Source organism: Peromyscus leucopus, chromosome 9 (genome assembly GCF_004664715.2).
Source record: "Peromyscus leucopus breed LL Stock chromosome 9, UCI_PerLeu_2.1, whole genome shotgun sequence".
In the NCBI taxonomy this organism is placed as follows: Eukaryota; Metazoa; Chordata; class Mammalia; order Rodentia; family Cricetidae; genus Peromyscus; species Peromyscus leucopus.
In genome coordinates this window covers 2,292,651-2,316,303 of record NC_051070.1, presented here as the reverse complement: position 1 = coordinate 2,316,303, position 23,653 = coordinate 2,292,651, and the positions used below count along the sequence as shown (strand labels likewise).

Below are 23,653 nucleotides of genomic sequence, written 5' to 3'. Positions count from 1 at the left end.
AATAAAAAAAAAAAAAATCCCAGAGCCAGATATTGGGGTAAAAGGTGAGAGATCAGGGAGGCAGAAAGAAGCCAGTCACATTCTTAACCATTAGAAATCCTCAGCCAAAGAGAGATCCTCCAGCTTGGTTTTATTTAAACTTTTATGTGACGCATTGGAATTTTGTATATAGAACTTTTAATTTTCCTACAGAAATAAATTTGTATTCATTTCCTAAATGCATAGGGCCTGAAGATTTGGGTAAAGGTGGTAGAGACAAGGGCTCACTGGCTGGCTTCAGACTCTTGGCAAATCTCAGCCTCTCAGGTGGTGGGATTGCAAGAATACGCCACCACACCCAGCTCAAAAACACTTTCAGATGAAACATGTTGTTCTGGGGCTAAAGAGGTAGCTCAGTAGTTGAGAGCACATGATGCTGTTCCAGAGGACCCAAGCTCAGTTCCCAGCACCCACATGGTGGCTGGAAACTGGCTAGAACTCCAGCTGCAGAGGATCTCACACTTCTTGTGGCCGCCCTGGGTGCCTGCACACATGTGGTGGCATCTTGCACACACACAGATACAGATTCTGCTTGGAAAAATGGGCTGTTCTTCTTATGCTGCTTTGCAGCATAACAGATACAACCAAACAACAGTTTTCCTTTTTTAATTGACTAAAAAAACAACAACATAATTTTGTTTTCTTTTTAAATTTTTATTTATGTGTATAGGTTTTTTTCCTGCCTGAATATCTGTGCACCCCACACATGCCTGGGTTTTGGTCAGAAGGCATCAGATCCTCTGGAACCTAGAGTTAGAGATAGTTGTAAGCAACCATGTGGGTGCTGGGACTTGAACCCAGGTCCTGAGAAAGAGCTGAGCCATCTCTTCCGCCTCTCCTGTATACTTCTTTGTTTTGTTTTGTTTTTTTGAGACAGGGTTTCTCTGTGTAACAGCCCTGGCTGTCCTGGAACTCACATTGTAGATCAGGCTGGCCTAGAATTCAACAGAGATCTGTCTGCCTCTGCCTCCCAGGTGCTGGAACTAAACACATGTACTGCCACATCCTGCCTCCTGTACATTTTAAAAGAGAATTCTGCTTCACACTGTCCCCAGAAAGAACCACTGTTTTGTCTCTGAGACATCTTTTTCTCAGAACAGTTGAATGTGTATAGCCATACTCATGTACTTCTATTTTAAACAAGGGTAAGCTTGTATTTGATTTGTACCTTTCTCAACAGTGTTCTCACATCTCTCCTGACAATATGCAGTCATTTCAGTCTTTTTTTTTTTTTTTTGTAACTTGTAGGGATTATGAATAGCCCATTTATTTTCCAGTTACTTATTTATAAGGATTTATTTTCCAGATTTTTAAAGTTGTTGTTTCTTATTATCTCACGTATGAGGTGTATTTGTGGGGTCTGTGCTCTCTGTCCACCTTTTTATTTATTTACTTATTTTGGTTTTTCGAGACAGGGCTTCTCCGTGGAGCTTTGCGCCTTTCCTGGAACTCACTCTGTAGCCCAGGCTGGCCTCGAACTCAAGAGATTTCACCTGCCTTTGCCTACCGAGTGCTGGGATTAAAGGCGTGTGCCACCACCGCCCGGCCTCTGTCCACCTTTACGTGGGCTTAGCTAATTATAATGAGGTTGTCAGGTTTGTTCATAATACTTCACCCAGTGAGCCATTTTCTGGCTTTCTAAGATGTGGTATTTGTTATGTTATGAAATATGCTGCATAAATCCTCCATAATCACTTAACTACTGTATCCTATATTGGTTGTTACATAGTTCCTAGATTCTAATGGACTTAAAATTTCTCTGTTGCTCAGGCTAGAGAGATGGCTTCATGGTTAAGAGCATTGGCTGCTCTTCCAGAGGACCTGAATTCAATTCCCAGCAACCACATAGCTGCTTACAACCTACCTGTAACTCCAGTTCCAGGGCATCTGACACCCTCACACAGACTCACATGCAGGCAAAACACTAGTGTATATAAAATAAAAATAAATCATAAATTTTTTTTCTTCATGGCTTAAAGAGTTCTAAAGGACAATTTTCACTATGCTGAAAAGCATATACAAAAAATATTACTCCATAAGAATCTCTCTGTCTAAGGTAGATACACAACAGGAGTACAGAAGCCCTGAGTTGACAGCCTGCCTCACAGAGCCTTTGGTGATGTTTCTAGTGTCTGTTTGTTAAGGAGTCAGCATGTCTACTTGACTCTGTTCTGTTAGGAAAACTCAGTGGATCTGATCCATCCAGGAGATGAGCTTTGCTTGGGGCAGCATAGCCTAAGTGTTTCCTCACTTGAACTTCTCCTTCCTCTTAGGGACCTTCTGTCCTGTCACTATCACGGTACTAGTTTCACCTGCTCCCCACGTTATTCACAGTGAACACAGAATGCCCTACAGTTCGTTATCGAAATTGAAATTGGGCTGTCACATTGGGGCAGAGCATCACTAAAGCTGGCCTGTAATACACAGAAATGATAGAAGAGAATCCTATGGTGACTGGCTGTTCTTTTTCACCATTCTGAGTTCTCGTAGTGAAGGAATGGGTGGTCACCATACCTGGGTGAGGTAGATATAAATTGGTACATTTTCTGGAAATGTCATCCTATGGAAAGATTTCGATTAAGAAGTTACAACAAGCCGGGCGGTGGTGGCGCACGCCTTTAATCCCAGCACTCGGGAGGCAGAGCCAGGCGGATCTCTGTGAGTTCGAGGCCAGCCTGGACTACCAAGTGAGTTCCAGGAAAAGGCGCAAAGCTACACAGAGAAACCCTGTCTCGAAAAACCAAAAAAAAAAAAAAAAAAAAAAAAAAAGAAGTTACAACAAGCTAGGCATTGGCACACCTTTAATCTCAGCACTTGGGGGGCAGAGGCAGGTAGATCTCTGGGTTCAAGGCCAGCCTGGTCTACAGAGAGAGTTCCAGGACAGCCAGGGCTAAACAGAGAAACCAGGTCTCAAAAAAAAAAAAAAAAAAAAAAAAAAAAAAAAATTAATCCTGGGGGAAAAAAAATGCCTGAAGAGTAAGGATATATTATAAATAATTTTATAATTAAACTTCACAAGAATAAGCTACAATGTGTAAATTTATTAAATCCTTAGATGTATATAATACAGAAAGTTTCTGGTTCTGATGGGAACTGTGATGCTTGGCACTCTTCATTGAAGGAGCTGCTAAAATAAGACTCTCTCAAGACCGTCCAGTGGGTCTTCCCTCACGGTTTCTTGTCTGCTTAAATGTTAATGCTCTTTCCTTAGGTTTGATTTTTGCCAAGCATCAGAAGGAAAACGCCCATCTGAAAATCTTGGTCAGGTATTATTCGGGGAAAGAATTGAACCTTCACCATATAAGGTTTGTATTTAGTATTAAATAAAAATTATTTGGTCATAGTTGGGGGGGTTTCTTTTTTGTTTTGAGAACTGTCTCAAATAACTTAGACCTCACAGGTAAGGAGCAATTCTTTTGTTTTGTACCCAGGAGTAATGTCTGTCTTCCTTTTTTTTTTAAAGTTTATTTTAGTATGTGGGTGTTTTGCCTGCGTGTATGTCTGTGCACTACTTAATGTGCCTGATTTTTCCCAAAAGGATCCCTTGGAACTGGAGTTCCAGACTGTTGTGAGCTGCCGTGTTGTGCTGGGAGTCAAAACTGGTCCACTGGAAGAGCAGCCAGTCCCCTTAACCACTGAGCCATCCCTCCAGCCCCCAGTAGTAATTTCTTAAAGTCATGGTTTAGAAAGACCCTTCTTTTCGTAGTGTATCACTGATAGGTCTTCCTTACTGAGCTTTGACACAGCTAGTGTTGTGACACAGGATGGAGACTTTTGTCCACCTTGCAGCATGCCTTATTTCTAGTCATGAAAAGGTTGTCTCTGTCACTCTTTATCTGTTACCTTCTGTTTCTCAACAGTGTCTGTAGTTTGCCTCTGTTCCTAAGTGTGATAATCCCTTATCCGGGAGATGAGGTAAAAGTAGAACAGAAGGATGGAGAGAGACATGCACCAAACATTTTTCATGTTCAACAGGAGCTTTAGACAAGGTCCGTGTTAAACAGGGCGGGTGGCATATGTTCCTGTAGGGATGCTAAGGGCAGTTCCAGGTCATCCTAGGCTACATAGCAAGGTCCTGTCCCCAAACCAAAAAGTGTTAGATTCTTCAGTCCCAAGTTGAAAGAGGTTCTTGAAGACTCAGGCATATGAAAACATGGTGTTGGGAGGTGGAGTTTTTCTTTCCAAACCAGCCATCGGTGTTGAGATCTGCGTGCACATGTAAAAGCAACAGTGACGACCAGTAGCAGAGGAGACTCCACCTCGCTCCTCAGCTTTGCCACTTCTTTTCTGTAACCTCTGTCTAGGTCAGAAAAACACAGCATAAGACATATGGGTCATAAAGCCTCCTTCACAACTGAACACGCACTCATTCGTTTTCTGGGTTAAGCATTTGTTGGTTAGCTTCTTTTTGTGTACCCCAGGCACTGTTGCAGATGGAGAATATAACAGTAGGTCTTCTGTTTGATGGCAAGGAGGAGATCGGAGGCAACTAAAGTGTGTCGTGTCCATTACTTGGAAAGAACTCTTGAAAATAAAACAGAATGTGGACAGAGAATTTGCAATTTTAAATAGGCTTACTGAGAGGTGACATTTAAAATGTAAATTTAAAAAGCCTCACTGAGAAGGTGACATTTGAATAAAAGACCTTAAAAATAAGTAAGAGAGTAAGCCACATGAATGCTTAGGGAAAGTATTTTAGAGGCAGGAAGCAAATGCCAGTCCCCAGGTGTGCACTTGCCTGGAGTATTCAGGGTATCCAAATAAACCAGTACAACTTGAGCAAGCGAGTGATACAGAGACTAGTATGGGAGATTAAGGCAAAAGAGTGATGGGGCTGCATTATACAGGAAACATAGGTCAGTGCTTGAGACCCTGGGTTCAGTCCTTAGCATCATCAGAAACAACAATGACAAAAACTTTGGGCCCTTCACATCTGAGCAGAATTGGAGATTTTTGCATAAGCTTGGATCTTACCAGTCACCCACTGTGGGGGACATGTTGAGAACAGACTTGATGTAAGGAGAAAAGCTGGGAAGTAGTTAGGAGATTTTATAGCCATCCAGATAGGACTTTAGACCTTAGGGATGGTTAGAAGGGAGGAGATGGTAGAGTAGTTAGACCCTTAGAATCAGCCTGTTTTTTGAAAGTGGAGCCAGAGGGCTCAGAGTGATGGATCAGTGATTAAGAACACTCTTCTGGAAGACGGAGGTTCAGTTTCTTAGCACCCACATAGCGGTTCAAAGTTGTAACTCCAGTTTCAGGGATCTGACACCCTCTGCTGGCCTCTGTGGGCACTGCATACTTGGGTTGCACTATGTGCAGGCAAAGCATAGACACAAAAATCACAAAAAAGAGAATTAGCTAAGGAAAAGGGTACAGATTGGGATTTTCATTTCCTAAGGCAGAAAAAACAAAAATGGGGTGGGCACACACGAACGCACGCATGCACACCCTACCCCTCCTTTGGTCTTTTTACTTTCCTCTACAGTTGAACACAGAAATTGGGTCAGCTAGCTCCAGTTACCACCATTAGGTTAAGGCGTGGGATTGACTGTTGTATGACTGGTAGCAGAGGTAATGTCTGTCTCTTTAATTCTGACATCTGTGCCTCTGATTATGTAGTATGAATGCTTTTGTGTTACTACCTTTCACTTACTAAAAATGAACCTTAAAGTTCAAAATAATGGTATAAATACTCTGTCTTAGAAGTAGTGCTGGTGAAAATTAAACTGTTGGCTGACAGGTGGCAGCAGTGGACTACACTTCAACATTCGCCATCAGCTGACGGACGGCAGCTGGTGTGGGGTGTTAGTAGATAACATACAGAAGTAGACCGCTAGCCAGGTGCTGTAGTGCACGCCTACAGAGACCCCAGCATCTGGGAGGCGGGGGGAAGTAGAAGGAGCTTCAGTGTGAGACCAGACTGGAACATAGTAAGACCTTGTTTCAAACAACAAAAATGGCAGTCATGTGGGCTGTTTAGAAATGAAACGTAGTATTTCATCACAGATTATTATGGTTTATTTATATGGTTGATAGGTCACAGGCTTCTAAAAATACGAAGAAGTCTGTATAGGAGGATATTTGGTTTTGGTCTTGGTTCTGGAGGGTGAACCAGAGCCTCATGCTCACTGCTGGTCTTGTGCTCTGCCAGCGTGTTCTGCCCCTCACCCTCCAGCCCAGGAAAACATTTTAAAATTAACACTTAAATGGCTCATAGTAAATCAGTGTGAACCTATCATAAAATGTTCTACAAATGTTGTTTATTTATATACATGAAGTAAATTTTGGGCTCAAAATTGGAGGAACTTCAGTGTGAGACCAGACTGTAACATAGGGAGACCTTGTTTCAAAAAACAACAACAAAAATGGCAGTCAAGTGGGCTATTTAGAAATGAAACGTAATATTTCATCACAGATTATTATGGTTTATTTTTTTAAATAGTTTTTAAATTTGATTTTAAAAATTACTAATCTTTATTTTATCATTTTTATAAATAGAATTCTGAAAATGAGCAGTCTTTAAACTTGTGTAAAGGGTCATGTCTGCTTTGCTTTTACATGTTCAAATATGACATTGTGGTCTCTGATGAGTCTCCTGTCGAACATTTATTTGATTGTTACCTGTCCACTTGGACGCCAGCATAGAAACCTTGGGTCCTTGTTACTAGAAGCTGTCAGCTCCAGAAGTTTAGAATGTGCCTATGGGGAAACTGTTCTACCTTTTTCTTCTAGATCGTCAGAACATGAAAGAAAAACTTGTGATAAGAAAAGTTGCAGACTTAACTTTAGAAAAGTTGCAGACTTAACTTTATGGAGAGGCAGATTGAAGTTTCAGTGTAATTGAGTGAGCTGTAGTGGATTTTAGATGTTTATCGCCAGTATTGATGACTTAAGAAATTCTCTTGTCTTAGGAAAAACCTGTATCTTTTTGGATAATTTTTGTTAATATACTACTTCTTTCTTTATGTACAGTTCACATTTAATAAGATGGAAACCTGCAAGCTTGTTTGCACAAAAACATACCATACGGAGAAGGCTGAAGACAAACAAAAGTTAGACTTCTTGAAAAAAAGTATGCTACTGAACTATCAGCATCACTGGTGAGACAGAGGTTCAGCGGTCGGGGCTTTTACGATGAAATTTCAATGTCATTGTCTATTAAAGTCACTTGTAGGTGCATCAAATACAGCAGATTAACTGACTTGTGTCCCTGCCAGAGCAGTCCTCATGCGGAGTTTAAAGTGTTGTCGTTCCTCTGTGCGTAGATCACGATTGTGTCAGGTGCCCTACTCAGCCCTGCGGCACTGCTTCCTTAGTCGTGTGTGGTTAGCACGGGAGTAAGTTTATGCTGTGGGGAAGAGAAAAACCATTAATTACTTCATTCTGTGGGCCAAGAGAAGGAACATTAGCAAAACCAAATTTGTAAGTAATATCTTCTTACAGATCAAATCTATTTCATGTTTTGTAACCATGGTGCAACATTAACAAGTTTCTTAACAGTTTGTGTTGAAACCAAAAAGCATTTCATTTTGATTTTGAGTAGTATACACTTGTTATCCAGTATTTGTAGCTGAAGTTTTCTCCAGTCTTGCCCAGCCCCACGGATCCACAGCCACTTATAAAATAATCACTCAGAAGCTTATATTAATTAAAACTGCTCGGCCATTAGCTCAGGCTAACCACTGACTACCTCTTACACTTAAACTCAGCCCATTTCTGTTAATCTGTATGTCGCCATGCATTCCATGGCTTTCCCTCTGTTCGTCATTACATGCTGCTCCCTGGACGGCAGGCTGGCGTCTGCTGACTCAGCTTTCCTCTTCCTAGAATTCTCTTTGAATTTCCTGCCTGCCTCTAAAATGCCTTGCCATAGGCCAAATGGCTTTATTTATCAACCAACCAGAGCAATACATATTTCCAGCCTACAGAATGACATTTCCCCATCAAGTATTCAAATGTAAAACACTTTAAAGGCTCTCCAAATCCACCTTTTTCAAAATAATTCTACTTACACATGCCTGTGGTTTGTGTAGATTCATGTGAGTTTTTCCTTTATAGAAACTAGGTTGCTCCTGGTTTACCAGCATTCTCTCTTCTTCACGCCTTGAATGTGGTGTTGGTGTCTCAAGCTGGAAAGTTTATACACTCCTAGGAAGATGAGGGGCTTTGGACCCCAGTTCAGACTTGGGGTACTATGGCCCCTCACCACTGTCTGCTCAATTCCCGTGTGCCAGGCTCAAAGCAAAGGATTCCTAGTCAGGGAAGTCTTGGAGCATGTGTCCATTCATGAGCTTGTTGGTCAGCTGGTTTATTCTGATCAACACCGGGCCTTGAGCCCTGTTGAAGTAAGTGTCCTTAGACAAGCAGGGCCCTCGGAGAAGAAGGAAGGAGGGAGGGAGGGAAGGAAGGAGTGCCGCCAGGAGCGTGTGGTGCATCATGTCAGTGGTGCTGATGGTCCTGGTACCGAGGCCTCACTACCTAAGCTGCTATGCAGACACAGTGCTAGACCAGTGGGAGTTGGGAGCCATTTTTACTTGGTTGCTTTCTTTCCTTCAAAGTATTCTTTATGCTTAAAAGAATAAAGTCCTGTTTTAGTATTTGTTTCACTTAGCCCTTCTCACCTTCATCTATTCTAGTGGCTCATTTGTTGACTGAAGCACAGACCTCTCAGGCCTGTGATTATTTTAGCTCTCTCTGTACCATTCTGTTCTGAGCGTACTGCTTAGACTCTGGGTCCTGGAGATAATGGAAGCAGGAACTAGGGGTGTGGTTTGGTGGCAGAATGTGCAAGGCCCTTCCTTACATGGTTCTGTCCCAGTTCTGTAGGTGAGAGAGAGAACAGAAGCATTGATCCTCAGCAGCACCCATACGGGAAGATACTGAGAAATCTAGCTAATCTTTGCAATTACTCTAGGTCCTATTTCAATGCCAGGATATATACGTTACTAGGAAGAAAAGCTGTTTAAAGTAGTTTACAGAGTTCAAGGTGTTCACTAGTACAATTTACTAAGCAGTTTGTAAAGGCATTTGCCAACAAATGACGGCTTTAAAAAGTCAACTGGAAAAGTACTGATAAATAATAGTTTTTGCTGTTGAATTGGAAAGTTTGTAATATCAGGTCTGCATCATGAACAGGAATTTGGAGACTAGTAATTCTAGGCTTTAGTCCTTGAGCCCCAGGTCACTCTATTTTTGGAAACATTGATTCTCAATGGTGGGTTTACTGAAACTGAGTTGAGTATGTTTCTATTTTAGAAGGTTTATGCTAAATAACTTGACTTTAAGCAGAACTGGCAGAAATTAAATGTGTCTCTCAGAATTTGAAAGACCTTCAGAAGTACTGAATTCTTATGGAACCTTATTGTGATTTGTAGTTCATTTCATTTTATTCGTTGTACCAAGCTGCTTTAGGGAGGCTATGATTATTTTCTAAATTATTAAGCAGTATACGCTTGCAAAAAAACCCACAAGTGGTACAGAAAAATATTAAATAGCAAGTAAGAGTTGTCTGGCACTGCCAACTATTATTCTGTCCCCTCCTGGGTAGCACTGTATGTTGCTGCCTGTTTTCAGACTTCTGCATCTGTGGGTATGTAAAAGGGCGGATGTAGTTAGAAAATAACAAAGCTGACATACCACTGTGCTCTTTATTCTGTTACGTGCTTCTCTTGTTTAAAGAAACACTAGGCATTTTCCCAGGTCAGATTCCTTTTTTTTTTTCCCTACAGAACATTGTAACCATATACATAATTTCATCGTTTTCGTTATAGAGAAAGGTTAATGGGATCTAGTTTTCTTATTTGAGTTGAGTACTTTTCCGTTTTTACTTGGGTCATTAAAAGTAGGTTTGAGATCTTTGGGGCTGACTTTATTATAGCTGGAGCAGCTCCGTCATTGCAGAGCCTGTTTTGATCCCCTTCAGCTGTGCTACCCACTGTCCCTCTGCCTGGGGGGGGGCACGTGTGTTACTGAAGACCAAGTATGGGTCTTACTCATGCTTAGAAAGCACTGTACGACTGAGCTGTACCCCAACCCTTTTTACAAAAGGTGTTTTACAAATACAGTCATACTCAACTAGTTGCCTTAGTACTTTCAGTTCAATGACATAGAACCTTTACACTGCAGCTCATGGTATAGAAAGGGACTTTGAAGCTGACCTGAGCACATTTCACCTCAGATCCTACCAGTCCAACAAAGGGGAGTCATGTGCAGTTTTCAAAACTGCAGTCTTCATTAATGTAAATCTGCTGTGTTAAACCACACAGTAGGACTTTATTGCCAAGTTTCATTCCTTTTTGCTACAGTTTTGGTCTTTCCAGTCTAATGAACAGCTTTTATAAATGAATTGTTGGTAAAATTAAGTTCTTTATACTGAAGTACTGTTGGTGGCAGTGTTTCCCACAGCGGCCCTGGAATGTGGGGAGGAAGCTTCCTCTACACTGAAGGAGTTCTTTCTGTAGACAGTTAGACCAGTCACCCACTGTTACCCTTGCATTCTTCTTCCACACTCTTTTGCACTGTGGCAAATTGGAAATAGGGTTGAATTATTTTGTGTTAGAAATTAAGTACTGCTTTCTGACATACCTAGGAAAGCAGTCATTTTAAATGATATTCTTAAATTTTTCTTACATTGATTTCTAAGGCTTTCTCTTTCTGTTTAGTACATTCTAATAACTCAAATAGCTTTTAACATCAAGACATTAAATAAATTACAAATAAGTGAAATGTTTTTTTTTTTAAACCCCAGTTGCCTCTGACTTCCTTACTGCAGCTAGCACTCTAATTTTTATGGCATTTTCTTTCTAGTTGGCTAGCATAAAGACATTCTGTGTTGGCTGTATGCACTCACTGGTTATACTTCATTCTATCTAAAGCAACTGACTGATTATTTAGTTCCCCACAAAACTCTGAATTATTTATATAGCATTGTTTTATGTTTCTAATATTTTATAATGTTATAGTCTTTGGGGTATAATAATAAACAGCTTAACAGTATAGGTGATTCTAAAATTTGGTACACAGAGTGCTATTAAGTAGCACTTAAATATGACAAGGCATGTTTTATTAGGTCATTAACATACACCTTGGGTGAATATAGAGTCATAATTTTACTTCCTAGGGCACACATTAATTAAAAAATAAAACATGCCCTGGAGTGTAGTCTTATGACTGTAATACAGCTAGTATATTTTGGCTAATTTTTTATTTTGTACCCTGCAGTGTGTTCTAAGCATAGAGGACCACATGCCTAGACTATAATGCAACTTCACAATGCTACAGAACTTCATTATTCTTTTAATGCTTTTTCACTATAAACTTTGAAAGATTTTGTTCTCTTGCTTTATAGCAATATTTCTTTTATAAGTCACTTGGATTTATAAGTTTTAAGAGAAAATACTGTAATTTCCACTTATATTCTGTGCTCTTTAGTTAAATTTCATCTCGCAGCTATATTCTTTGTCTTTATGTTGAGCTGCTGTAATAAACACCATTTATGTTTATCTAATAAGCTCCTAAGGAGCCAGATACATTGCTCTGCACCTGTTTCAAGCTTCAAGTGCTCTGCTGAAGGTAAAAGTTATGCTCAAGTACCTAGATGATGTCATTAAATTCACAGCTACAATAGGCTGATTGATAGAACTCCTACATGCATTTATAGTTTCAAAGCCTGTGAAAAATCTGTTCTTACACAGTGTATCATAGATTTCATCAAAACATTTTTTAATTTGGAATCCTAAGACATTTAGAAGCCAGGCAGTAGTGGTTCACAACTGTAATTCTAGCACTCAGGAGGCAGAGACAGGCGGACTCCTGAGTTCAAGACCAGCCTGGTCTACAGAGTGAGTTCCAGGACAGCCAGGGCTACACAGAGAAACCTTGACTCAATAAAAGCCAAACCAAAACAAAAAAGACATTTAGAAATGTTTACATTTTATAAAATGATGACGTTGATTTAAGCAATACTTACTAAGTTGTGTTTACTAGGTTCTCTTCTAACTTGACTTGTACTTACGTGCACAGGATTGTGGATAACATGCCTGTAACGTGGTGTTATGATGTCGAAGATGGTCAGAGGTTCTGTAATCCTGGATTTCCTATTGGCTGTTACATTACAGATAAAGGCCATGCAAAAGATGCCTGTGTTATTAGTGTAAGTCTGTGGTAAACTTTACACTGCTTTTTAGAAGGAGAATTTGATCTTTAAACAAAATTGTTACAGGCATAGAATGAATACAGTTAGATGTTCTCAAGCACATTACTTAGATCTTAAATTTAAGGCAGATTAAAACTGCAAATTTAACTCTAGAATTAAAATAATTCAGATTCAGTTCAACATTTACAGTCTCTTATGATAGTTGTGTGTTAAGGGCTAAGTTTTTATTCTAACTCAATTAAAAGTTGGATTCTGTGACTGGAGGGACGGCTCACCTCTTATGACTGCATAGTGCTTTTGCAGAGGACCTGAGTTTGAGTCCCAGCACCCATGTCAGGTGGCTCACAAAAGCCTAGCACTCCAGTTCCGGGAGACTTCTTCTGGCTTGCAAGAACACTGGCACTCAAGACACATACAATGCTCAAATACTCCTAGAGATCTGCCCGTCTCTGCCTCCTGAGTGCTGAGATTGAAGGCATGCACCGCTATGCCCCACTAAAATAAATCTTTTAAAAAATGTTTTTAATTTTAAAAAAAGTTAGACTCAGGACTGGTGAGATGGTTCAGTAGGTAAATATGCCTGATGACCTGAGTTCAGTTCCCAGAACCCATATGGAAAAAGGAGATAACTGACCCCCAAGGTTTTCCTCAGATCTCCACACTTATTCCCACACATATACAATAAAATGTAACTTTTAAAAAGGTCTAGCCGTAAAACACTTTTAGAGCGGAGGTAGAGTGATTAAGGAAGCAAGGAAAAACTGCTAGTGGTGGTGGGGCTCCGAGGGAGGAGCCTCTGATGTGTCAGTCTTCTGCACTAAACCCTGTAGATCCTGGGGTGTCAGAGGCTTCTCCCCAAGTTAATGAATTTATTTCACAAAAGCTTGAGAATATACTTTTTTAAGACCTGTTTGTCTTAAGTCCTGCTTTTATGATGAAATTGGAGTACTAAGAGCAGGGGCATTGATATGGAATTGTTATTAAGATCAATATGTAATAGCCACTAATTCTGTATTGTTATTATTAACACTGGGTGTATGAGGTGTTCGCATACTCAGACTCTCTGATGTACTTTCTTAATGGATATGATCTGGTAAGTTAGCATCAATCTCATTATATTGATTAATCCTCTTGTGAAAGTTGAGCAAAGGTACTTGAGTAGGTTAGGTTATTTATTTAAACAGATTACAGATTTTTGGAGAAGAGGTGTGATTAAATGTGGACAGTTTTGTATATTCATAGTATTTCTTTTTTTAACATGTTACTGTAATTGAAAAGCAATAAAATACTAGTTACCTAGTTTAAGCAGATAATAGTTTTATGTAAAATTAAAACCTTAGAAAGCATCATTTACCTTCTCCACTTAATTTTGGCTTATAAGGACTTCAAACTTAAAGCCTTAGCATTTTAATAGGGAAGGATTAAAATTTCATTTGAACTTAAGTGTCTATTTGTTACTGTAGTCATTGTGAAGTACTATGCTTGATTCTCCCGTGGGCAGTGTTCTGTCTTTAACTTTAAGTTCTGTTTCACAGTCAGAATTCCATGAAAGAGATACTTTCTACATCTTCAATCATGTTGACATCAAAATACATTATCATGTTGTTGAAACTGGGTCCATGGGAGCAAGATTAGTAGCTGCTAAACTTGAACCAAAAAGGTAAATACACAAGTAGGTTAAAGAAACAAAAATTACTGCAGCCATGTGTGGTGGCTCACACTTAGAATCTTAGCACTTTGGGAGGTTGAGGTAGGAGGATTGAGGTGAGTGCAAAGCATTGTGAGTTCTAAGCTAGCCTGGCCTCAACAACTCCCCTCACCCCAGTAAAACAGGCACAAGTGAAACATAGATCTAAAGAATAAGTATTTTGAGATCAAGCGCTTATTTCTTAATCATTATTCTGACATTTACAAATTAATTACAGTGAGAACTCCCTTCATTCAGTATAATGTTTCTGAGATTTTTAGAGGCTGCCCAGAGAAACAGCAATTATTATTTCTCTGTAATAGGGAAGTGGTCAGATTGAGATGCCTTCCTTTCTGCATTTTGTTTTGTTTTTTGTTCAGAAATTTTCACACTGAGTGGTTTGTGGTAGAAAGAGCATCTCTTCAGTGACAGAAAGCTTTCCTGCCCTGAGGCCCATGTAGCTGTTGGAACTATCATTTGAAAGTCTCCATGTCAGCCTTTGCAAGGGAGTCTTTTGAGGTTGTCCCGGTATTAAGGTAAAAGGACCTGTTTTGAACCAGGCATGGTGGTGCACACCTTTGATCCCAGCACTCGGGAGGCAGAGGCAGGTAGATCTCTGAGTTTGAGGCCAGCCTGGGCTACAGAGTGAGTTCCAAGACAGCTAGAGCTACACAGAGAAACCCTGTCTCAAGAAAGAAAGAAAATAAAGCACTTGTTTTGGTTCTGGGTTGTATTTTTTCCATGACTTTTCTTGCCACTGAGTTAGCCGTGTTTTCACACTATTAGTGGTAAAGCAATGCATGGCATACTAAAATGCAGTTAATTTGAAAGTCCCCGTGACATGTGCCTGTAGTCCCAGCACATGGTTGAAACGGGAGGGTCACTTGGGTCTAGAAATCAAGACCAGCATGAGCAGTGTGGCAAGACACTATCTTTTGGGGGTGGGGGTGTTTCAAGACAGGGTTTCTCTGTGTAGCTTTGGTGCCTGTCCTGGATCTCAATCTGGACTGGCTGGCCTCGAACTCACAGAGATCTGCCTGGCTCTGCCTCTCAAATGCTGGGATTAAAGGTGTGTGCCACCACCGCCCAGTGGTAAGATCCTATCTTAAAAGAGGAGTGGGGCTTCTGTGTTCTTTTAAATGAAAGGGTTCAGATTTTTGTTTATAATTGAATCCCATTATTTCCATGCAGTAAATATGCTGTGAAGTGTGATGTGAGGACCAATGAGATGGCTCAGTTGTAAAAGTGTTTTCCAAGGAAATCCATGGTGGAAGGAGAGGCCTGGCTCCTCAAAAGTGTTCCACAACTTCAACACACACACACACACACACACACACACACAAATAGTCAAATTTGAGACGAGTTTTATAATATGGTATGAATGATGTCATCTTTAATGGTCAGTGCATTCTGAAATATAGAGAGAATTTATGACCTGTATTTTACCTCTTTTTCTAAAGTGAACTTTATCATTATCTTGCCAAAATGTTTCTTCCCACAGCTTCAAACATACTCATATAGATAAACCAGACTGCTCTGGACCCCCCATGGATATAAGTAACAAGGCTTCTGGGGAGATCAAAATTGCCTATACTTACTCTATTAGTTTTGAGGTAAGTTTGTTTTTAATCTTTAGTATAATTCAGAAATTGGTTTTAAATATGTGCCATTTAACCTAACTAAAAATACTAATGAATAGATAAGCTTTTAATGAGCTGCTTTTTAGAATAGCCTGTCAGTGCACCAAACAACATAATCATTCCTAAAACTAAATTTTGTTTTAAATGAAAAGATAGAGGAAGTTGGAGAATTAATTGTGTTTAGTGTGTCTTACAATTAAGAGATGCATGTAAGACAAGCTGCAAGAAATAGGTATAGAAGGTGATATGAAATGCCAGGCATGTTAGAAGTTTGTGGGAGGCACCATCCTTTTCATAATGAGCATGAGGGTATCAATTTAAATGGAGAGTGGCATGTTGGGAGGTTTTCTTAAGAGATGTTTTTGTCAGTGGAGAAGTTCCTTAGGACGAAAGAGAAGGTGATTGTCAAAAGTGTGGGGAAGAATTCCTCCTCTGCTTTTAAATATTTACCTTGACTAGCTAATATAGTTGTGATGTTCAATGTTCCCCATGTGTAGTATTTAACTCTCAAGGCCAGCACAATAAGCAGTCTGTGTTTTTAGGTAAAACCCCAGTGTGAGTGGCATTTGCCAGATGTTTAGTGGACCTGGGTTCTAACCGTGGTCTTGTTAGTTATCCCATAGGTACAGTGTAAAGAAGAACTCATTCTGTTCTGTTATTTTCTCAAGAAATTAAATACAGCTCTGGATTTTGGCATTGAAAATAGACTTGTACTAGCTATAATTTAGAGATGGACTTTTAAAATACAAACATGTAGTTATTGCTGCAATTCTTGCCAGGCCTCTTGGGTTTGTTTTTTGTTTTAAATTCATGGCTTAGTTTCATTCTGTTTGCACTAGATTTGAATAAATCTAAAACTACCTTATCCTCACTAGTAACTCAGGTACTGCTGTTAAAATTGCTGGTGTTGACTGAATAGGAGGGTGAACTATTGAAGAGAATTTTCAGATTCTTAATGTACCTTGTCTGAAGATGCTTAGAGTTTCTTTCTTCCCCCTCCAGGAACAGAAAAACATCAGATGGGCATCTAGATGGGACTATATTTTGGAGTCTATGCCTCATACCCACATTCAGTGGTTTAGGTAAGAGTGCAGATCGTCTGCCTTTGGCTTTCTGCTCATCCCTGTGAGCATTTCACCCCCTCTCCAGCCCTGTTCAGTGTGTTTGTGCTCTAGACTAGAGTTCAGCGCCTGACTTGAAGCCAGTGCTTCAGCCTTCCTGATGCTGCAGCACTTGAGTGCACTTCCTCATGCTGGAGCCACCCCCAACCAGAAAGTTACTTTTGTTGCTACTTTATAATTTTGCTACTGTTATGAGTCATAATGTAAATACTTTTAGAGGGAGGTTTGCCAAAGGGGTCGTAACCCACAGGTTGAGAGCCCCTGCTTTAAGCCATGAGGTGTTTGTCTAGGCGGGCCATCTGTTTCTTCATCTAGACATGTTTAGCTCATGGGAGTGGAATGATAAAGGATGAGAGATCGAGGGAGGGAGCACGGGCCTTTAATCCCAGCACTCGGGAGGCAGAGGCAGGCGGATCTCTGAATTCGAGGCCAGTGTGGTCTACAAAGCGAGTTCCAGGACAACTAGGCCTATTATACAGAGAAAGCCTGTCTGGGGGTGGGGGGTGGGGGGGTGGGGTTGTTTTATTTTGATTGAGCTGGGGCGGGGGTTGTTGGTGTTGTTTTTGGAGAAGAGGTGTGATTAAATGTGGACAGTTTTGTATATTATATAGTCTGTGTAGCCCTGGAACTCGCTCTGTAGACCATGCTAGCCTGGAACTCAGAGATCTGCTGGGATTAAGGGCGTGCGCCGTGGCCGCCCTGACGGAGCTGTTTTCGTGTCCGCTGTCCTGTGCCTAAGCTGCAGTTCCATCCTGATGTGCTTGTTCCCACAGCATCATGAACTCCTTGGTTATTGTTCTCTTCTTATCTGGGATGGTAGCCATGATTATGTTACGCACACTACATAAAGATATTGCCAGATATAACCAGATGGACTCTACGGTAAGTGGAAACATTTCATTTAGTCTTTAGATACCACAGAAATTTCAGATGTGGAAACCTTCAGTTGCAGAATGTGAAATATATGAAAAAATAAGAGCTAAAATTTTTCCAAAACAGAAAATCCATAGATTCAAGTATTTCCCAAACATATAAATAAAATGAATTCTTTGCTTATTTGAACTGAGAGATGAACTGAGAGACGCTTTTGTCTATGAACAAAAATACATGGCCACAAACAGATCTACACTGAAGCAGTTTTTGCGGAGATAACTTCGCAGACTGTGAGTAAATGGAAACAGTTCAGAGAGAGAAGGATGAAGAGTTGACAAGGAAACACTTTCTGTACCAATTCGAAACTGAAGGCTTAAAGGACATGAACATGGACAAACAGATTATTTGGTGAATGGTATTAGGATAGCATAGGTATTCCTCTGGAAGGAAAAGAAGTAACTGGGCAAAGGACATAAGAAATGTCCCTAATGAAACATTGGAGATGACTTGGCTGTGCAAGCCTGACAGACTGAGCTCAGTCCTCAGAACCCACAGCAGAAGGAGAGAACTGCTCCTGAAAGCTGTCCTCTGACCTCCACATGGACACACAGGCTAGTAATACAATTATTTCTGTAATTAGAAAATCCAAGTGGTGATCATTCACAATAAGGAAGGCACATATTACGTGTTCTTTGTTCCCCTTTTCTTTACCCATGTTGGATGATTGAGAGAACACATACACTTTGGATGGCCAGTGAAAATGCAGAGCGGTGCACCCTGTGGAAGGCAAATTATGGAATATCCACACAGTAGAATACTAGACACTTAATAACAACAGTGAGGCAACTGAATATAGCGTGAAAAGAAGGTTCAAAATGGTATTAGAATAAAGAAGCAAAGTTGCAAGGGGTGTGTGTGTGTGTGTGTGTGTGTGTGTGTGTGTGTGTGTGTGTGTGTAAGTAATAGTAAACTGTTTCTACAGGGATAATAAGAACCTAGGTCACATAGATTTTTTTCCCCAGAAAAAGAAGCCCTTGCACTTTGGACAAAATTTAGCTGTTCTTTGTTGTTGTTTTGTGGTTTTTGTTTTGTTTGTTTTGTTTTTGAGACAGAGTCTTGTTATATATCCCAGGCTGGCCTTAAATTTGTAATCTTTACTCAGTCTCACTAGTACTGGGCTTTGAGGTCTGTGCCACACACACTTAGTTGTGTTTTTTGTTTGTTTTTTTAATTGCAGGGTTTTTTTTATGTGCTTTGGTGTTTTGCCATGGGTGTCAGGTCTCCTTGAACTGGAATTATAGACAGTTGTGAGCTGCCATGTAGGTGCTGGGAATTGAACCCAGGTCCTCTAGAAGAGCAGTCAGTGCTCTTAACCACTGAGTCATCTCTCCAGCCCCCAAGTATCTATCCAGTAAATAAAAAGTAACCCGAAGCAGTCCTTTATTTAACACTAGCTCAGCTGGAAAGAGGGGTGTGTGTGTCTCAGCCTCCTATGTTTTAAACAAACATTTACAAAGCAAAGAAATCAGTAAACCCAGCATCTGCCAACTCAGGTTCAGACATGATTATAGATTCTAACCTCCCCTCCCCATCCTCCAGTTTTTATTAAACCAATCCCAGGTTAAATTTTATTTAATCTCTTAAGAGGCCTTGTATGTTTAGTAATACATCAGCTTTGTATTCTGTGTAATGTCCTGGAAGTAAGACCAAAATGCATGTCAAGTGTTCTGTACAAAAAGGGACATACTTTGTTCATTACTGTTATCTTGAGCTAGAGTCCTATCTACATACAACTCTAAGACATATTGAGTTTCAGTTGTTTTATGTTTACTAAAAACAAAAATATGATGTATTAGCAGTAGCACTGCCCACTGGTTAAAAGGATAGAGGGTTTAAATGGGTATTTATGAGAGGTATTCAGATGGGCCTAGAGGACTGTCAAGAGGAATGGCTGAAGTAGCCGGTGGAGCACGTTCCACAGGACTAGGAAGCTGCAGTGAAGAAAGGTCATTGAGAAACTGCTGAAAAATTTGAAACAGCCGCAATGTGCTGTGTTTGTATTTTAGCAAAACCGCTTTGGATGTTACCTGGAGAATTGTTTGGAGCAGGATGAGATTAGAAATGCAGAGACCAGTCCAGCAAGTGTTACATATCTCCCCAAAATGAAAGGAGGGACAGATACATCCAGGGGGTATTTAAGAAGTAGGTGGAGCTAGTACTAGAGAATACAGAAGCCAGAGAGGGCCAGTGGATGACCCCCAGGTTTCTGGTCCAGCTACTTATAATTGGTTAGAAGGGTCCCTCTGACGGCTGTACTAAGGATCAGCTAAACGGGAACAACCGCAGAAACAGGCCTGTTGAGTGTAACTGAACCAAAGAGGAGGAGGGAGTGTGACATGTGGGCATGTTGTGATGCTGAGGCACAAGAGGAGGATGACTCCGGGTTTGGGAGGCTGAGCAGTTGGCAGGTGGTGTTTTCATCCAGAGGAGACTTGGTGGGATGAGGATTCTGTAGTTGTGTTTATCATGTCTGTCAAGCAGTCAGGGAGAGCTGTTGATTCAGTACATACGTGTAAGACAGATGCAGTTTGGGCGTGCAGTACAAACATGTTACAGCTAGGTTTACTCCCCAGTTCGTTGTTTACACAGAATCATGTTGTCTGTAAAGTTTCTCCAGCCTCAGTCTCTTGTCCTTGACAGTGCTGAGGATCTTACAGAGGGCCTTGTGTGTGGTAGAAACAATTCTAGAAAGCTGTTTAAAACTCCATGTTTAACGTTCTGTTCTTCATAACTGAAGTAATTAGCATAAGTTTGAGAAATGTATAGCAGCATATCCAATAGTAAACAGATCAAAATGTTCCCATGTGACATGCTGAACTGAGTTGTTTGTTTTTGTAGGAGGACGCCCAGGAAGAATTTGGCTGGAAATTAGTTCATGGTGATATATTCCGTCCTCCAAGAAAGGGGATGCTGCTGTCAGTCTTTCTAGGATCCGGGACACAGATCTTAATTATGACTTTTGTCACTCTGTGTAAGTTTTAAATGAAGACTAAAAAGAAAATACTTTGTCTGAATAATTAAGTTTTCCTGTGGGAAGTGGGTGTGCTAAGAGCCTTTGACTTTCAAATTCTGTGTTCTTTGTCTCTGAGCACCTTGGGGACAGGTTAGATTCACCCAGAGGCTGATGGGGTGTCTTCCTCCAACTGGGCTACAGATATGCAGGTCCTTAGAGACCCAACTGGAGCCAGCGCCACTCAGTTTGGCTGTTCCATCCAGCTCCAGAGGAAGGAGCAGGCAGCTAGGAGTCCATGGATCTGCAGCACCCAGGATAGAAAAGAGAGGGAACTAGGGGTGAAAAGGGAGTTTTTGTAGTGTTTTCTCATGGGGGAATTTAGGAAGTAACTTCTTTTTTGGCAATGTTCCCTAACTATAGGGTCTCTTGAGCCACCTGGGGATCTTGAAAAATTTTATTGCAGAAAGTTTTATCGGTGAAATAGATCTCCTTAGAGGGACTGGTCAGATGCAGGTCACTCTGAGACTGCTCCCTAGGGTTCATTAATACTCTTTTCTTTTCTGTAAGAGAAACTGTTTATGAATGGACTTTTCTGCATTGTGTGTGTATTTTTAAGCCATAGTTTTACTTGTTGAGTTCAGCTCCTGGTGGCAAGTAACAAATGTTGTTACTGAAAGAATCCACAGACAGCCTTTAATCCCAGCAGGGGCCAGAGGAGTCCAGCCTATTTGAGTTCCAACACAGCCAGGGTTACACAGAGAGACCCTGTCTCAAACAAACAAACAAAATTCACAGATGACCTTTTAAATTTTTTTCTTGTTTGGTTACAGGTCAAATATGTAATAGTGTATGTAGTCTTTTGTTTAGTTTTACTTTTTTGAGACAAGGTATTCCTTTGTAACCTGAGCTGGCCTGGACACTCAGTCTGTAGGCATGGTGGCCTCAAATTCACAGTAGTGCCCCTGCTCCTGCTCCCCAGTGCGGGATATAGTGTGAGCCACAGTCAACAGAAGTAAGTTTCTGTCAGTAAAATGATGGCTTTTTGTTGTTATTTTGTTGGTTTGCTTGTTTGTTTTGAGATCCTCCTACCTCTGGCTCCCTAGCGCTGGGATTAAAGGTGTATGCCACTACCGCCTGCCTGCATATTCTGTAGTGGGAATAACTACATTTCTAAATGCCGGATATCTGAGTAAATTTGAAAGCCACAGTTCACACCTTCAGGCTTTACACTCAGGTTGCTAGGTTTATTCTGAAGACTAGGTAGTACTTGCTGTTGTTGTTTTAATGTAATAACAACTAAGGAGATAATGGCTTTGATAGGATAGATAGGATTTTTAAGAGTATTAGACTGCTTAGACTTAGTATTCTCCAGGTAGGCCTGGAGAAAGCAGCATAAAAAATCTTAGTAAGCCAGGGGCTAGCATGATGCCACCAGAGAACCAAGATGGACTCAGCCCAGAAATGGCACTTGAGGATGTTGTTCTGAATTAGCGTTTTATCAGGAACTACCTAGATGGAATCTTCTGGACCCATGGGAGCCTCCCCAGTGGAGCTAGCTCCATTCAGGATCATATTCATGTATATGTCACCCATCACTAGCTGCGTGGGGCTGTGTGTTTTTCATGAGGTTGTATTTGTTTTCTTATAGAAAAAACAAAAGTATTCTACCATTTCATAACAAAGGAAGCAGAGTAATAACATTTTCCACTTTCAATGGTTGTTTCTTAGTTTTTGCTTGTCTGGGATTCTTGTCTCCTGCCAATCGAGGAGCCCTGATGACATGTGCTGTGGTGTTGTGGGTGTTGCTGGGCACACCTGCTGGCTATGTTGCTGCCAGATTCTACAAGTGTAAGTAAAGGCCGTAAGGACTGCAGCTGAGTCTGCCACCATTGTGCTTCCGACGGGGTGGGGGTGGCACTGCCTGGGCAGATATCACAGGTTTCTAGATAGGAACCTGGATAGTGGTTTCTTAGTTAATGGATGGCTGTTGTAGATTTGTCTCTCAAATGCTTTGACAGTAGCGTAAGCCATTGTGATGCTGCTTACCTGCTGTCCCTCTCCCTTTTCCTTGAAAGTGTTAGCTTTTGGGGTGGAACAAAACAGCATACCAATTTAACATTTATAAACTAAAGTAAACAAAGATGTCATTTTGGGGGAGCCCCTGAAGGAAGTAACATTGTGTCATTAGTTTCTGTCTCTTCCCTTCAGAGGTAAAGCAGAGTTCAGAGAACAAAGGGTCAGGGCCACAGCTGTGGTTGGCAGCTTAGGTCAAAGAAGGTGGCAGTTAGCTGTGCCTAGGCATGCTGAAGCCCTGTCTTTAGTTCCCTGAGGTCTGCTGATGGGAAGAAGATTGGAGGTGAAACACTGTAGAGTTGCCTGGGTGACCATAGGGTGGGATTGGGAGACCTCAAGCTAGACTTGATTCCCTGTCAGGTCCTGTTAAGAGTGTGGGTGGGGGTGGGTGGGGTTCAGGGTTACTTCCCAACTTCTGTCCTTGCTCTTCTCCTTGTGCTCTTCACTGAAGGACATGGGACCTAGGCATGTTAGTACGTGTGAGATACGGTCAGAACCCTGCTTGCCTCATACCAGCCTTATTTTCAGCCACAGAGGCTTCTCTGAGTTCCTAGGCAGACTCTGCTCCTCTATACCTTTCTCTCTCCATCCACATCACCCCTCCCAGACCTTCTGCTAATGTCTCTCCACCCTCACACCTCCCTGCTCAGGTCAGAGTCTCATTAGACAGTCGGAACATTACTGAGAGCTGGTGTCATAGGCCCCTGCAGAAGAACTCTGATTGCTAAAAGGATTTTTTTAAACCACGTTTTATGTGATTGCTTGTGCTTTAAAAATGTTTTGAGGAGCTAGAGAGGTGGCTCAGTAGTTAAGAGCATTTGTTGGTCTTATAGAGGATGTGGGTTCTGTTGCCAACACCCACATGGTCACTCAAAAACATCTGCTACTCCAGACCCAGGGCTCCAACACCTTCTGATGTCTGGTACCAGGCGTGAGCACAAGTACACATGCATACATGCAGGCAAGGCCCTCGTAGACATAAAATACATTAAAAACAGAATAGTTTGAAGTTTGGAGTTGTGTTTCTTATTAAACTCAACAGTAAATTCA

The 23,653-nt window shown here is 41.0% G+C and overlaps 1 protein-coding gene across 1 annotated transcript in view; it reads left to right on the top strand.

The window, feature by feature from the left end:
• Positions 1–23,653, top strand: part of Tm9sf2 (transmembrane 9 superfamily member 2) — a 54,006-nt gene that overhangs the window by 16,694 nt on the left and 13,659 nt on the right. Inside the window, exons 3-11 of the mRNA XM_028868268.2 lie at positions 3,251–3,344; positions 7,015–7,142; positions 12,064–12,193; positions 13,732–13,856; positions 15,385–15,496; positions 16,526–16,605; positions 17,418–17,526; positions 20,416–20,548; positions 22,259–22,378. Of these exons, the coding sequence (XP_028724101.1) occupies positions 3,251–3,344; positions 7,015–7,142; positions 12,064–12,193; positions 13,732–13,856; positions 15,385–15,496; positions 16,526–16,605; positions 17,418–17,526; positions 20,416–20,548; positions 22,259–22,378 (1,031 nt within the window). The remainder of the gene's footprint in view (positions 1–3,250; positions 3,345–7,014; positions 7,143–12,063; positions 12,194–13,731; positions 13,857–15,384; positions 15,497–16,525; positions 16,606–17,417; positions 17,527–20,415; positions 20,549–22,258; positions 22,379–23,653) is intronic.